Source organism: Pinus tabuliformis, chromosome X (genome assembly GCF_031772625.1).
Source record: "Pinus tabuliformis cultivar Carrire ecotype Pingquan chromosome X, CPIR1, whole genome shotgun sequence".
NCBI classification, from domain to species: Eukaryota; Viridiplantae; Streptophyta; class Pinopsida; order Pinales; family Pinaceae; genus Pinus; species Pinus tabuliformis.
In genome coordinates this window covers 463,941,865-463,958,296 of record NC_142308.1, presented here as the reverse complement: position 1 = coordinate 463,958,296, position 16,432 = coordinate 463,941,865, and the positions used below count along the sequence as shown (strand labels likewise).

Below are 16,432 nucleotides of genomic sequence, written 5' to 3'. Positions count from 1 at the left end.
TATTCAACGTCGCGTTATGACATTGCGAAATTGTGGTTTAATATTAGGGTCTATGATATTTGGGTTTTTAATATTGGATTTATAATATTAAGTTTTCACATTGGTTTTATAATGTATCATAGTGAGGCTTAATAATATTATTTATAGTATTAATCTTAGGGTTTATTATATTGAGTTTATATTCCTGGGGTTTAATATTGATCCCTTAGGTTTATTAATTCTTTGGGTTTATAATATTAATATTAGGGTTTGATAATATTCTCTTGTGTTTAGAATCCCTTGGATTTATAATATTAATCCCTAATATATATAATAATATTTCAGGATTTATTTTCTTAGTGTTTATAACATTAGTGTTTGTTTTCATGTATTAATTGTAGGGTTTATAATATTAATGCAAGGGTTTGTTATTAATCCTATGATTTATAATCCCTTGGGCTTATAATATTAATCCTAAGATTTAATTTTAAACATGTTAGGTGTAAAATCCATTGGTATTATAATATTATTCTTAGGGTTTATATTCCTATAGTTTAATATTAATCATATGGTTTATAATATTAATATTTTAGGTTTAATATTAAACCCTTCACTTTATAATCCACATGGTTTATAATATTAGTTCTGTCGTTTTATAATATTAATAATCCATTGGGTTTATTAATCACTTGGGTTTATAATTTTTAACAATCCCTTAGGTTTTTAATATTAATCCCTTGGGTTTATAATAGGATTTATAATATTAGTCCCTTGGGTTTATAATATGGTTTTTTTTGTAATCTTGGTAGGACCTTTCTTTTCATTATCATTCAAAAAAATAGGTAGGTTACATCCGTGTGTTGAATGGTTAGGTGGCCTCAACCTGCTCGAAGGGAAACTAGGTCTATTGGCCACCTAATGACATGATAAGACATCCAAAACCAAAATAGATTAAGCATTAAATTATGCCTCATTGTTGGTTGAAAAACCATAATTCGCTACATAAATCAATCTTGTCCTTTTCATTGAATCCTGGAAGATCCATCCATAACCTACTAGATCCGGATTTCCCTTGGATGCACCATCAAAACTTAATTTAATAAAATCATCTGGAGGAGTAGAGAAGTGTTGAGGAGATGCTACAGGGGAAACTAGAAGTTTCCACGAGCTTGAGGCATTCATAGAAGGGGACATATTCAAGAAAGTTAGAATTATAGCTTCATTAAGAGCTACTAGCTAATCATTCAGATGTCATTTCACTGCTAATATTTTTTCTCTAATATTTTGGACTATTCATTGCCAGACAAACACCGGGGGTTTATGGTGATCTTTAAAAATCTTGTTGCTTATTTCCTTCCAAATAGCCCAAAAGAGGAATCCCAAAGCCAGTGCCCAAGCTTGGTTGAGCACCGAGCTCGAAAATATACCTTTCCTCCATAAGAGCAGGGTTTCCTTGATGGTTTGGGAGTCTCTATCCATGTGGCCAAACAAGGTTCCTAGTTGTTTCCATTGATGATTAGCAAAAGAAAAAGAGTTTAAGAGGTGTTTCGGGTCCTCATTTTGTTGACCATATAAAAAACAAAATGATGCACCATGCATATCATGTTTTTGAAGTTAATCCCGAGTGAGGATTCTCCCTCTACAAACCAACCATAAGAAGTAAGTTATTTTGGGCCAGAGCCATCCAGACCATATCTTCTTCCATAGTTGGTTGTGTTGATTTTGAATATCCTTCGATCAAAGTTTGTATGCTTCCTTAATATTAAAGATACCTCGGGTAGAGTAACCCCATCTAAGAATGTCTGGTCCATCCAGGATGGTGATTTTTCGTGATTGTAATTATTTGTCCAATTGTTGCCATTGATCTGATGTGGGTGAATTAGGTTAATCCTGATGTGTCTTCCATTTCATCCATCTTGAGGGCACTAGCAAGGGTTTCCATAATTGTTCCACCTACTAATAATTATGACTAGTTGTGCAAAGAAATATCTCCCTAAGGTCTTGCCAATTGAATAACTTCTCTCTCTATTTCCATGAATCTTGCCAAAATAGTGTCGTTTTTCCATTTCTGACTTCCCAAAAAACATTTCAGGTGATTAGGTCTCTATTTCTAGTTGTTACGTTCCATATTGAAGAGCCCTTAGGAGGATCCTGGTATCGAAGAATGTCATTTGTCTGTAGCGGCATGAGGTATTTTCTAGTCCATATTTTTTCCATAGATCTTGTCCTCCCTTGGTCCAAAGCCACCATAATTTAGCACCCATGACTTTATTCAGAATGAATGGATTCGTGAGGCATAAACCCCCACCCATCTTAGATTTTGTGAGATGGGGCCATGAAACCAGAGCTTGTTTATTCAATTGTTCCCCACCACATAAGAGCTTTTAAAAAATATCTATTAGAATTGGAAGAAGATTTAGGGGCAGCCATCCTAGAGAGTTGGTAGATAGAGATCAACTTAGGAGAACTGCTTTAGGGAGTACAATCCTGCCTACTATATTGTGCGCTCAAAAATCTCAATTGCTCAGCTTTGTTTGAATCTTTTGGAGCATGCCTTGCCAACATGAAGTTTTTAAGGAGGTAGACACCAAAGGCATTCCCATATATTTGATAGGTAATGAACTGATCCCAAAGCCAATCACCTAAGTAAGGAAGGTTTTGATTTTCATAGGGGTATTGAAGAAAAATATATTTGACTTTTGATTATTGATCCGGGTCCCTGAAGTTGACATGAAATCCTATCGAATAACTTTGATCCTCCTCACTTCCCGCAACGACACTTGATAGAATAACATAATGTCATCCACAAATTGTTGGTGGGTAATGGGAAAATCGTTAGCCAAAGGATGAAGACCCTTGATTTGGGATAATTGAGCCGATGATATTGGATATCTACCAAGACCCTCGGCTACTATAATAAAGAGAAAAGGGGAGATCCCGTCATCTTGTCTCAGGCTGCGAGAAGGTTTGAAGGTTTAGGAGGGAGAACCATTTAGCAAGATTGAAAAAATAGGAGACGGGATAAGAGACGAAATATAATTCAACTAACACTGCTCAAAGCCAAAAGACTTAAGAATACTGATAAGTTAGGTCCAACTTAGCTGATCATAGGATTTAGATAGGTCCATCTTGATCATCATGCCAGGAATTTTTTGCTACTTCAAGGAATGGGCAAGTTCTTGTGAAGTAATAATATCATCTAGGATTTGACGGCCTTCCAAAAAATTGGTTTTCTCAGGGGGGATATGACCAGGTAGGAGAGGCTTGAGATGCTTAACAGTAACCATGGAAATGATCTTGTAAATGAAATTACACAAGGTGATTGGTCTAAAGCCCTTAGGGTCTTCAGATTTGGTTGTTTTAGGAATTAAAGCAGTAAACATGGAATTGAATCCCAAACATACATTCTGGTTATGACAAGATTGCTTAACCATGTCCAGAATAACTTTATCGATGAAGCTCCAAGAAACCTGATAGAATTCTCCACTGAACCCATCTGACACTGGAGATTTTTTTAGCCATCCCTTTGACAACATCATTTGTCTCCTCCAGGGTAACCACTCGCATGAGATCCAAATTTTGGTCACGAGAGATGAGTTGTGGAACATGTCAAGTTATTCTTCAAATAACTTCTGATCTATCCTTGGGAGGTTTTGACAGAAGAGACTAGAAGTGGTTTACCACTAGTCTTTCCATATCTTCATGTTGAATGGTTTCGTTCCCTGAACCATCCTTCAGGAAGAATATTCTATTATATTTTCGATGTTGGATCATAACTTTGTGGAAAAACCAAGTATTCTTCTCCCCTTCACAAAGTTGTTGTATTTTAGATTTATGCTTCCACATAATTTCTTCTTGTTTCCTTCTTTCCTCCATTTTGTTTACTAGTTGTCCTTCCTCCACTAAGGGGCTCCCAGATCGGCCTTCGCTAATGATTTTTTGTTATATTTCTTGCATTTTATTATGAAGTTGATTTTGATCTTTCATAACGTTACCGAAATCTTCTTGATTCCACTCCTTGATTCGGGTGTTCAGGTCCTTTAATTTTAGCTGAAAAGTGTGCATGTGCTTCCTCCCATGGGCTGAACTCCCCTTCCACCTGTTTTCCACCTTTTCATAAACAAGGAGTCCCTCAGCTAGAAATATTCGAATCTAAAAGGACAATTTTTACGCATTGTTTTCAGGTCAATCTCCAACATGATCGGCCATTAGTACAAACCCATGCATGGGAGAATGGAGGTTTCGAGGAAAATATCCCTACTAATAACTTGATCCGGCACTGGAAATATATCAACTCGTGAAGCTACTTGATGTGTGACTCTACATTGATTGTTCCAAGTATACACCCCATTATTTATTGGTAGATCCACTAAATGCATCTCATTTTTTTCTTAGAATGGTTCCTTTTCGACATCTATATGGCACAGGCCACCCTTATTTTCTTCCAGCGATGTGATCAAGTTAAGTTTCCTCCTAAAATCCACATCTCGTTTGGGAATAGTCTTCTGAGTTTTCTAATATCCTAAAGGAAAGCCCCTTTTTGTCCTCGAATGTGAGGCCCATATATGCCTGACAATAGAGTCCAATCTGAGTACCAATGTGTTAAATTTTTCTTGAGATAATTTGAGGCATGCTAACCCAGTCTTAAAATTTAATTTCAGTAGGATTCCATAAGATAGCGACCCCTCCTGCACTCCCTTTGGAATCTTGAGCTACCACCTCATACTGGGGTTTGAAATACCTAACCATTTCTTTTAGTCCAGTCTCCGAGATTTTAATTTCTTGGAGAATCATGATACTCAGTTTGTCTCTTTTAAGTCATTCTTTCAAGTATCGTTGCTTCCCTCTACTATTGAGGCCTCACACAATATAGGATGTAATAATCATTTGTAAGGCTTATTAATCTGGTGGAAGAATGTGGATAGCGGCACCACTCTACCCGAGTTCACCAGCAAATCACCCATCATCTATATGGATGCTCGCAGATTATTTCAGTCGTTGTTCTTACCTCCTTTTCTAGATACACTTGGCTATGTGCCTTGGCTTGGGTGAGAAACTAAGTGATGTAGTTGATCCAAAGAGACTAAGCCTTGCTTAGCTTGATATTATTGAGATTTTTCCTTTTATAATTGCTTTTGGTCTTCAGGGATCAATCTTTCATCTAGATTCCTCCATTCATTCAATAGATGTATCATGGTATGCTCTTTTACACTGAGATCCTCCTTCTTTCCAACTATTTCCATATTGATTTGATATTTATTTTTCCCATGTCCTTCTTTTTCCCATGATTCATTCTCAACTTTCCTCTTAGCTTTCTGGCCACCCTTTGGAGGAGCATTAGGGTTTTATTTACTAGCTGGATCTCGCACAACACTAGGATTTTCGTCTTCCTACATCAAGGTGTCATAGTGATTATGGTTTTTAGGATCCTTGCGAGGCTGCTATTTGTCTAACCTAACGTATTTTGTGTATTGCGCTTCTTTTCTTGGACTTCCTAGAATGCATCTAAATCTTCCTGAGGTTTTTCTACAACTTTGTCCTTCTGAGACTCCACAAGTTCATATTGATTAAGGGGAAATTATTTGTACAAGTGTTCGTATTCATGACATCTTCTGCAACGAAATGGAATGTGCTCCTAGTCCAATGGTTGTTGCCATACCTCGTCCTTGTACTCGAGCCCAATAAATTTCAGGAGGGGATCATTTATATTCATCTACACAGATCCGAGCATATGAGGTATACTTTCCTCATCTTGGTTAATCTCCAGCCTTAACAAAACTTCTAATGGAGATTCCAATTCCATCCAATATATCTGGAGCCCATAAATCCACAAGGAGGGAAAATAATCTGACCTATACTAGGGCTTCCATAAATTTTTCTTCATTTGGGCTATAGCATTCCTCCAAATGTCACATGAAGAGACTAGCATTGTAGTAGAAGTAGGGTCTGTTTTCGAAAACCCTCTCCTTATCTTCAAGGCTTATAAAAATCACTATAAAGAAACCCAGAGCCCTAAAATTTAGATCTATATGCCCTTTTGGTTTCCATTTCAGTTGGATCCATTCAACCAGATCTCTTTCAAGGGGTTAAATTCTTATAACCTTGCATATCAGTGCATGATCTTTCATAAATTTTTTGGTAATTCTCCAATTTATTAATGGGAATCACAAATCAAGGTTTCTTCATTCCGCTTGGCAAACACTGTCCCCAGATTCTTTGTTACCATTGGGATCCCAAGGCTGGGCTACCTTTTCCTCTTCCTTCAGCTCTCTTTATGGTCATGGCCTCTTTTTTGCTGCTCGTTTCTCTGAATGATATGCTTTGATATGAGGGGATTTGGCATGCCCCTATCCCGATGGTAGTATTCTAAGAACACATAGGTGGGTGTGGCACCGCCACATTTTTTCTTTTCACCAATACTTAAGTTTACAAGCTACACCTAATGAAACACTTAACCAATTATTTACTTCAAGTGTTATTATCGGAGTGCAAATAAACTCTTCAATTAACCATTCATCAATATAAATGCACAACGGAAATCATCAACACACCATCATAAGTGGGAGGGGAAACTCCCAGAAGTTAGGGTCTGCTTGATATATATATATATATATATATATATATATATATATATATATATATATATATATATATTGTAATTCAATTATACATAAAATTATACAATTCGGTGCTACCAACAACCCTTGACTTGCACACCTTTATTTTACAAAATCATGCCTGCAAAATGCTAAAGTCATGCCTCGTGCATGCTCACCCAAACTGTTGAACTAACTACAGAACTATTGTGCCCATCCTTCATCGTTTCGGTTCACTCGTGTCCTCGACAATCCTTTCTGCAGTCTACCCACACTACCCAAAACATTGACACACTATTGTGCCTCCTCGTGTAGCCCTGAATGTCCCCATTCACTCTATTGCAACTCTGCTCGAACCATCGTTCACTCAGTGCTATCGCAACCAAGGTCAATACCCGCACCTGCCTTTTGGTATGCAATGTCGTGTCTCTCTACCTGCAACTCGTTGTAGCATCTCAGGTCACCTGACTATTTGGTGCCCAACTCTCGGCCAGTTGGGCGCTAAATAATTAGGTGACACGAGATGCTACAACGAGCTGTTGTCGAACTATTTAACTTGACATTGTCATTGTATAACAATTTCAAACTGCTTTTCTATTTTCCAGAAACCCCAACTCCTACCTTGTTGACTTTGGTCTTACACCTGCACTCTGCGTGTGGCTTCATCCCTTCTCACTCTACAATTTTTTTGTTTTTAGTCGAGTTCGATGATGGATGAATGACAACCATTCTCCTTTAATATGTATGCGTGCTACCATTTGGCAACACCAAGGGTCGCGACCTTTCATGGTCAGTCCATCCTCCATGTACACATCAGCTGCCCATATATGTATGTTAGCCCAACTTGTATAAATATATATCATTTCCCCATCACATGTTTATCACTGCCACTGACATTGGCCTAGCCACCTACTCACCCGATCTCCATACATCGGTTCCACAAACTCCATATCTCACCCATGGGTGCCTTACAAAGTCGTGCGCCCAGTCAAATTTCCATCTCGGTTTTCCCGACGCGCTCGCCCATCGCACGCTCCCATCGTACATCCGAAATTCCACCTCTGAATTGCCTTTAACTGAATGCATGTGCTCGTCAACTCGAGGTGATGGCATCCTCCACCACTCTGAAAATGTTGTCATCCTCAACAACACCATATTAGTAACCTCCATCGCTAAGACATATCTGTATATGTGGGCACCCAAATAGCTCCACCCATGACCTACTCCATGCTCCAATCGTGTCAAACTATGCAAGAAAATCATTTGCTGGATCCCCTTGTGATGGTGATTAGTTGGGAAGCTAATCAAACCGTAACATCGCCTCCACAAGAACAAATTCTCTTCACATCATCATGACTATCTTCACATCCTACTGTCAATCATGTGCATCTCACCCCATGTTCCTTATCATAAAATATAGAGGACTCACTGCCATGAGAAAAGGACAATGAGCCTCATCCTCATGTCAGTCTAAGAAGAGGTAGGAGATGGGAAATTTGATGGTTCTCCATCCTCCTTTTCTAATGGCTCAATCCATCTATTCGGATCTTCCTCCTTCAATCTATGCATGTATGCTTCCCAACTCTCCTCCTGAGTCTCTGGTCTAGCATCCCCATTTCCTTTCATTGCCTCTAGCATGCCTGTCAAATCTAGGATACTATCAGAGAATGATCTAATAACTTGTGACTGCTCCATGAGTTTTGTCTCTACAGTAGACAACCTCCCATCGAGCTTTTTGTCTCGCTTTATGTCCTCTACATTCAACATTGTCAATTTACGTCTAGCTATCATAACTGCCACGGTTGGTACCCCTAAAGGTTCATCATCTCATCCTTCATAAATGTACAACTTCTTCATATGTGGCATAATCATAGCCTCATGTTGTTTCAAAAATTCCATACCCAATACTGCCTCATAGTCATCCATCTGCACAATTGTGAAGTCGATCTTTCCGGACCACTTACCAATTTTCAGATCCACATTTTTTTCAATACTGATGACTTTATCGGGTGGAAAGTTCAATGTTTTAAGACAAGCTTGGATTGGTGAGAACTTCAATCATACTTTTCTCGCAACTTCCTCCCTGATGAAGTTTTAGGTCGCACCACTCTCCACCATAGTTAGTAAAGTGCCTTGCCCAACCTTCATGCTAACATAATCTAATATTTTCCTCTCATGATCGTGCCTTGGAACATCCTCCATGGTTAATGCAGATCCTAAAATCAGCATCACCCCAACTATTGGTTCCTCTTTTTTCTTCCTTCCATCAGTTTTTACTACTACAACCACCATCAGTTTAGAAGGAAATTTCTTCACCGTGTGGTTCTCTCTGCACAACCAACATTTCAGAGGCTTCTTCATCTTCGACTTGTCATTTGATCTTGAATGCTCCTCCTTTGTAGTTTTCTCCTTCAGTTTATCGAACTTCGTCTTTCTCTCTTCGGTCCCTTCATAATAATGTTATACCAGTCAATCAGCTACAGAAAATTATTCTTCTAGAGTTTTGATCTTTTGCCTCTTCAGCTCATTACATTCCCAAGGATTCAATCTTATAATGAAGTTGAATACCTTGTCTTTCTCCACCATATCAGGTAGTTCCAAGATCACACTAGAGAATTCTCGTTGATATGCTTGTAGACTCCCTACTTTCTTAATGTATTTAATATTCGTCCTTGCATCGCAAGTCTCATCTTGTGGGCTAAAATGAGTATGCAAAGCCTTCTTCATATCATCCCAAGTAGTGATGCCATCAACACCACCACTGTCAATCTGATCCAACTTCTGTCTCCACCACATATAAGAATCCTTAGTAAGGAATTGAGCAGCTACTTTGACCTTAGCTTCATCATTAGGAATCCCCAAGCACTCCAAGTATTGCTCATATCCCATAAGAAATTTCCAAGTGCTTTGGTAATCCTCATCCCATCATAAGAATCAGGTTCCTTGAATTTCACATGAGCAGTCCCTCCAATCAATCCCCGCCCAACTACTTTCTTGAAAACAATTATTTCATTCTGAGCATCATCAAGAGCTTTCTGCAACTTCAATATTTCACCCAAAAATTGATCTCATGCAGCCCCAATGTCCTTGAATTCCTTCTCTGTTTGTATAAACTTCCATTCAGTATAATCGTATCGGGCGTTGAGCTTATCATATGCCTCTTCCAATGTCGTGAACTTATCTCGAAGTTCAGCATTCTCGGCTTCCAATGAAGTCATCTTCGAAGAAAATTCCTCCATTCGGTCCAGTAACATGTCCATAAAAATTGTTCCGACACCCTTGCTAGATTCACCTGTTACCTGAGATTCGTCTACATTGTCTGCCATCAGTTTTGCTTGTGATCTTGTCAAGACGATACACTAATCCGTTCAACTTCAATCTTGCAACTTGTCCCTATCGAGCTTCTTCAACTTCAATCAAAGCCCTACGAAAAGTGGGGCTCCGATACCAACTGTCACAAAGTGGAAGATGTATCTGTACTTCAAATCTTCAATCAAGCTAGACTCACCTTGAATCAAGCTCTAATACCAACTATCACACCCGTATCTCGGTTGTAGTCTTTTAACCATGCATAGGAGGTTGCGGCACCGCCACACTTTTTCTTTTCACCAATACTTAAGTGTATGGGCTACACGTAACCAAACACTTAACCAATTATTTACTTAAAGTGTTATTATCGCAATGGAAATAAACTCTTCAGTTAACCATTCATTGGTATAAATGCACAGCGGAAATAATGAACACATCATCATAAGTGGGTTGGGCGGGGAACTCCCAGAAGTTAGAGTCTGCTTGATATAAATATATATATAAGTTATGTAATTCAATTTTACATAAAATTATACAATTCGGTGTTTCCAACAAGCCACACACCTTTACTTTACAAAACCGTGACATATGCGTGCTATCATGTGGAAACAACAAGGGCCACGACCTTTCATGCTTGGCCCATCCATCATGTACACGTTGCCCTACCCATATAAATTGCTTGGGCTTATATTATTAATCCCTTGTGCTATTAATATAAATTGCTTGGGTTTATATTATTAATCCCTTGGGTGTATAGGGTTTTTAATATTAATATCATAGGTTTGTAATATTAATCTCTTGAGTTTATAATATTAATTCTTTAGGTTTATTAATACCTTTGGTTTATAATATTACTCCTTTGGGTTTTAAATATTAATTGCTTGGGTCTATTAATCATTTTGGCTTATGATATTAATCTTTTGGATTTAGAATATTAACTATCCCTTTGCTTTATTAATCCCTTTGATTTCTAATATCAATAATCTCTTGTTTTTATCCTACTATTTATAATAAGAATAGTATTAACATATTACTATAAATTATTGTTATAATATTAACAATAGTAGTATTAAATATTTGGTTTTTTGTATAGGGTTAAAATATTAGGTTTTAGTAGATGCTTAAAATATTAAATTTAATATTAGGGTTTATATTATTAAGTTTAATATTAGGTTTTATAATATTGAGATTTAATACTAGAGTTTATGATATTGGTGTTTATAATATTAGATTTATAAAAATTAATATTAATAATATTTATTTTTTAAGTTGAGTACAACTTAAGTGGGTGTAATGGTTAAAAGCACATGTTTCTTTTGTAAAGTATGTATCCTTTGTCTGTAACCTTAAAATGAGATAAAAATAATATTAAATTGTAATTGTAGAGTTTATAATATTAAAGTTTAATATGAATTTTAGAATAAGTTTAAAATTCATATATTGGTTTTAAAATATGATTTTAATATTAGATTTAATATTAATATTACATTTAACATTAATATAAATTATATTAATAATATTTAAAATCTAATTTTAAAATTTAATATTTTTACTAAAATTATAAAACCTAATATTATAAAACCTAATTATATAATATATAACAAACTTCTTGTGGATGTTCTAGTTTATATTATTATGATTTATTTAGTTTAACTTGATTTATCGGTCATTAATTCAAAGGCAGGTAATATGCCATAGAGATTTTGTGATCACTTAATGTTAGATCTAAGACTTTTGTGATTCATAATATGGAGAACATTCTTTTGCATTAATCACATTGTAAAGATTGAATTCAATCCTTACAATGTGATTAATCAGAAAATTTATTAATATCAGGAATGTTAAGGATTTCAATTTTTTTTAATGTATATAATAAAAGAAGAATAGTCGTTATGTATCGGCAAATGATTATGGTTTATGGGATGTTAGGAAATTACTTGATGTTCAGAAATTATTTAAAAATTTTTAGCATTTATTTATATGGTAGAAAATTATTAAAAGAAGCATTACACGACGCTCATTGAAAAAAAGATCATCATTATTTTTATCATCGTAATCTTTATTAGTAACGAGAATAATCATGTCGTGACATTATAATCGAGGGCCACTCAAACATTCTTAGAAGAAGCACTTGTGAACCAAATTGGCATCGACAACAGAAAATGAAAGAACAAACTTATGGGCGTTCGTTTAACCAGGAGTCAACTTTGGCCGGAACGCAAATTCCTGGTGACAATTTTTTTAAGAAATTTTATTATGGGAGTGTTTTAATTGCTTTTGTGGAAATAGATTCAGTGTTATTAAAAAAATTTAAAACATCTAAATTGTGGTTTCTAAAACTCCCCAAATTTTTGAAACAACTATAACCCAAATTTTTAATTTCCAAAATTTCCCATCAAATTTTATCAAAAATTATACTGATATTAGGAAACTTCGACTCTCAAGCTACTCTCAAACTTTTGTGCAGACCCCCATAAATAGTGTTATAGCGTCAGGGAATATGCAGCATCACCATGTCCGTACAAAATTTCCTGTCCATATGACTGGCCAGTCAAGGTGTAGCAGTCACGGAGGTCAATGGCACAGAATTTGTAAGAATGTAAAATGGAAAGGGATCTGTTACTAAGCAGTGGTAAAGTTAGCGCAGATATCTTCAAGTGAGAAGCAAAGAAAATGTCAATCTATTCTCACGAATCAAAGTCTAAACGTCTGTACATATGAATGAAAAAAGACAATATAATTCGAGCATAAAAAAAAAAATTAGTAGTTAAAATTGACAGAACTCAGAAATATGAGCTTCGACGACACCGAAACAAATAGTTGCAATTGAAATGCATCTCCCTAATACAACCCTAAAACTGACTTCCTTAAAGATTTTTGAGTCTACTCCACAAGGAGAGTAGACTCAATTTTTGGGTAATATTTAGATATTACTTAACCTTATAAAAGTGAACGCGTCGTAGAGTTTTTTTTCCACTTCTAGCAATGTTCACCACGACACAATTTTTCACAAGTTATTCAGACTATAAGCTCCGTACAATGAGACTATTAGTCATAATTGACAAATGACCTGTACGTAGCACTGGGTTGCCAATTTTGTGGAATAACGTTATTTGCAGTAAGCGTTTTTCCAGTTGAAAGAGATTGCAAGCGAATAGAGAATGGAGCTTGTAAAGGGCCGCTATTCAAACACCAATTTGCACCCCACGTCTGTTGCATTCCTTGCCATGTATCAGAGTTTGCCTGTATACATGAGCATATAAACATTAATTTATTTGCAACGATATATTGTTACACAGGAGTACAATCGAATTAATATTTATAATAACAAACCTGCTTTAGATCGACTGCTCCAAGATCTCCATCTCCATCTTCGTATTCGATAAGTACAGCGAACCAGTAAGTAGTTGCACCTTCGTTGACGTGGAACGCAATATTCTTCCCCGGATACTCGCAAGGCACACTATACAATAACATCAGAAAGGAAAGGTGGAGTAATCAAATAAAAATGATACAAACATCGTAAAGGAGTTCAACTCGGCAAGTCCTGTAATCTACGACCGAGTACGGGTAGATGAGTACCGTTGGAACAAAATAGAGACGACTCCAGCGTTAAGCAGATCCGAAGATGTACCAGGAGATGCCATGTCGCTGAACGCAGTACCACTGAGATCAAAGTGGATTTTGCCAGAACCCGAGCAGATTCCACCAGGACATTCATCTGTAATAACCACCGTCACCGCGCTTTGAGAGCACAATCCATTCCCCGTGCACTTTACCTGGTTACATGAAACATACAATAAGCTAACTTTTCATCAAGAAGTCATGAAACTTTATAAATACCGAAACAGACCTGATAGCATGCTCCGCATCCTTTCCCGTCTTTGAAGAGGGCAGGACTTCCTGCAGCTATTTTTGATTGGAAAGGGATCTGTTTCACCAGGCTACCATATCCACATGCCCCACCTGTTACAATGGATGAATTTTATTTTTTCACTCGCACGTTCATATCCTTGAATGACTCTGAAAGCTCAGGAGATAAATAATATAAAAGATAGCACAAACAACCTTCACGTGTTCGAATATGCTGGTGCGGTTTAGTAGATTGAATACTAGAAACTTCAATATTTGAAAATTAATAATATAATAAACAACTATCGGCCTAAATAAAGAACTTAAACATTGCCCTTCCCCTCGCTTCCGTCTCCGTTTGGACTGCCATACCATGTAGCGGTGGCTGGCTGCCAATCACCTTCTTCTTCTACTAACTTATATTGATTGAGATTGACACCAAGAGCGATTACAGAGCATATAAACATTATGCAAGCTACCTCATAAGCCAAACAGAGCGTCATCTTCCTCATTTCTGAAGCGAAGGTAGAAAGCATAAAAGCTTATACTACGCTGGGCTCAAAGCCTCTGCAATGCAATGCCCGTTCAGAAAATGGAAAAATAGCGCATATTTATAAGACCTTTAGAACTGTAGTGAGTTGGTCGGTTTTCAATTTAAATCAATTGTCAACTAATTTGTTTTTGCAGCTGCATATTTGTCACTCATTAAAATTATTTCCGTCATGCAAGGCCCACCCGTCCTTTTATATTTAGGGAACACCATGTGAATACGGATGCGACGATGACTAAAATTAAAATCCTAAAAGAATAGACCGTTTTATTCGTTGGGTGTTGTCAAATGAACCGTGTGTAGTAATAATCCTGAGTGCTGGGAAGTCAAAAGCTCAGCATAGATTAGGGAGATTTGAGCAGCAATTGTAATTGATGAACTTAAAGCGTGAGAGGAGGCGATGATAAGGGATGCCCCCGTTGAATTCGAGGCTACGAGAAAGGAACTGAGAGGGAAAAAATGAGCAAATGCTTGTAATTTTTATGGGACAAGGCACATGGTACGTTGTTCCAGTGTCGGCTTCTTTATCTTGGCCCAGTACAGGAGTGTTAGAAATTAGAAGAATTTGGTAGATTCAACATAGATGGCATCTTGTTTGTCTTGTATTGAAAATAGCTTATCGACATTTTCCAAAGATGGCACCATCCACAAATATTTACTTAAAAGTCACTAATATTTACTTGAAAACGCGTGGCGAGTTCAACGCACTATCACAAAACTTAATAAATTTTCCGTAAAATGTTATTAAAAATAATTACACCGTTAGGTGAATTTATATTTTGTTTGAGTGGATTGTTAAGATCTCATAATCAGGGAATATTCTTTCTCCGATTATTTTTTTTCCAGGAAGAAAGAAAGAAGGATTTTATATTATCAGATAAAATTATATGTGACAGTTTACATTTATATTAACATTCTTAGAATGTATGTGATCAGAGATCTTCCAATCTCAATATTAAGGGTATGTGGTGTAATCTAAATCACATGCCAAATGCTCAGAGAAGATGATCATAGTTAATAAAAGACATAATATTTTCAAAAGTTCTGAGCTATTTGTAAAAAACCATATTATCAAATCATGTAGTCCAGGCCGTATGCCCCATTTCCTCAACGGACAACAGTGCACCTTATGTCCCATGTCCTCAATGGACAATAGTATAACTAGATAAAAGACATACAAAAATTTTACAGAAAAGAGTGAGGACAGATCTAGAGATTTAACTAGGAAATAGGAAATCCCCCATATCAAAAATATTTTGTTCCCAAGTGATCTCCAAGTACCATTTGCCGATCAACCCCAGTAATCCATTTTTGGACAGTCTATCAGCTTTCTTGTTCAGGTTCATGCCAATATGCTGGATTGTGGAGCTGCCATGGAGCTGCCATAGAATTTCAATCCGCTCCAGCCATTCATGTAGCATGGGATTATTTATGGAGGCCTTCGCCAAAACCTTATCAATAATGATCTTCGAATCTCCATAAATATGTAAATAGGGATTATCAAGGAATTTGTTGAACCATAAGAGTCCCCATAGAGCTAAAGCTTCTGGCTTTGCGTTGGTGCCACAAACTCCATTCCAATAGACCTTGTAAGACAAATCAGCACACATAGCAATCCAAAAACCACATGCACATGAATTCCTTTGCGCTGCCCCATCAAAAAACCCCATTGGATATAGGAACTGTATATTGATTTTCTTGTGTGGTCTATTATTAGTGCATGGGGAAGAGTAGAATATATAGAGAGATTAGTGATGATTCTTTCAACAACCGAATAGAAATCCTCTGGAGAGTTCTGAAAAATGTACCTATTTTGCGAGTTCCAAATTGCCCAAAAGAGGAGGGATGGCTCTCCAGGAAGATTTCTGAGCACTCCACCATTTTAGAGAGTCCCTGATGCAATTATGGTGAATATATAGGAAACTAATGAGGGAAGATAGCTTTTTCCATACCTGAACAGTACAATGGTAATGAAGAAAAATATGATTCTTGTTTTTGGCATCACTTTTGCAAATAGTGCACATCCCTGGACCGTGCCATTGCCTTTTCTGCAGATTCTCCCATACAAGATTCCTGTTGTGGTAGACCAACCATGTGAAGATGATAATTTTAATTGGATATTTTTTTTCCAAAATTCATATAAAAG

General features: G+C 36.7%; 1 protein-coding gene across 1 annotated transcript; it reads right to left on the bottom strand.

The window, feature by feature from the left end:
• Window positions 1-12,885: 12,885 nt before the first annotated feature.
• Window positions 12,886-14,248, bottom strand: LOC149140648 (expansin-B16-like). The gene is made up of 5 exons (XM_089451032.1): window positions 14,071-14,248; window positions 13,738-13,850; window positions 13,467-13,663; window positions 13,218-13,347; window positions 12,886-13,127 (listed from the first exon to the last, which is right to left on the bottom strand). The coding sequence occupies exons 1-5, from the start codon at window positions 14,246-14,248 to the stop codon at window positions 12,933-12,935; spliced, it is 813 nt and encodes a 270-aa protein (XP_089307158.1). The 3' UTR covers window positions 12,886-12,932.
• Window positions 14,249-16,432: the final 2,184 nt, after the last annotated feature.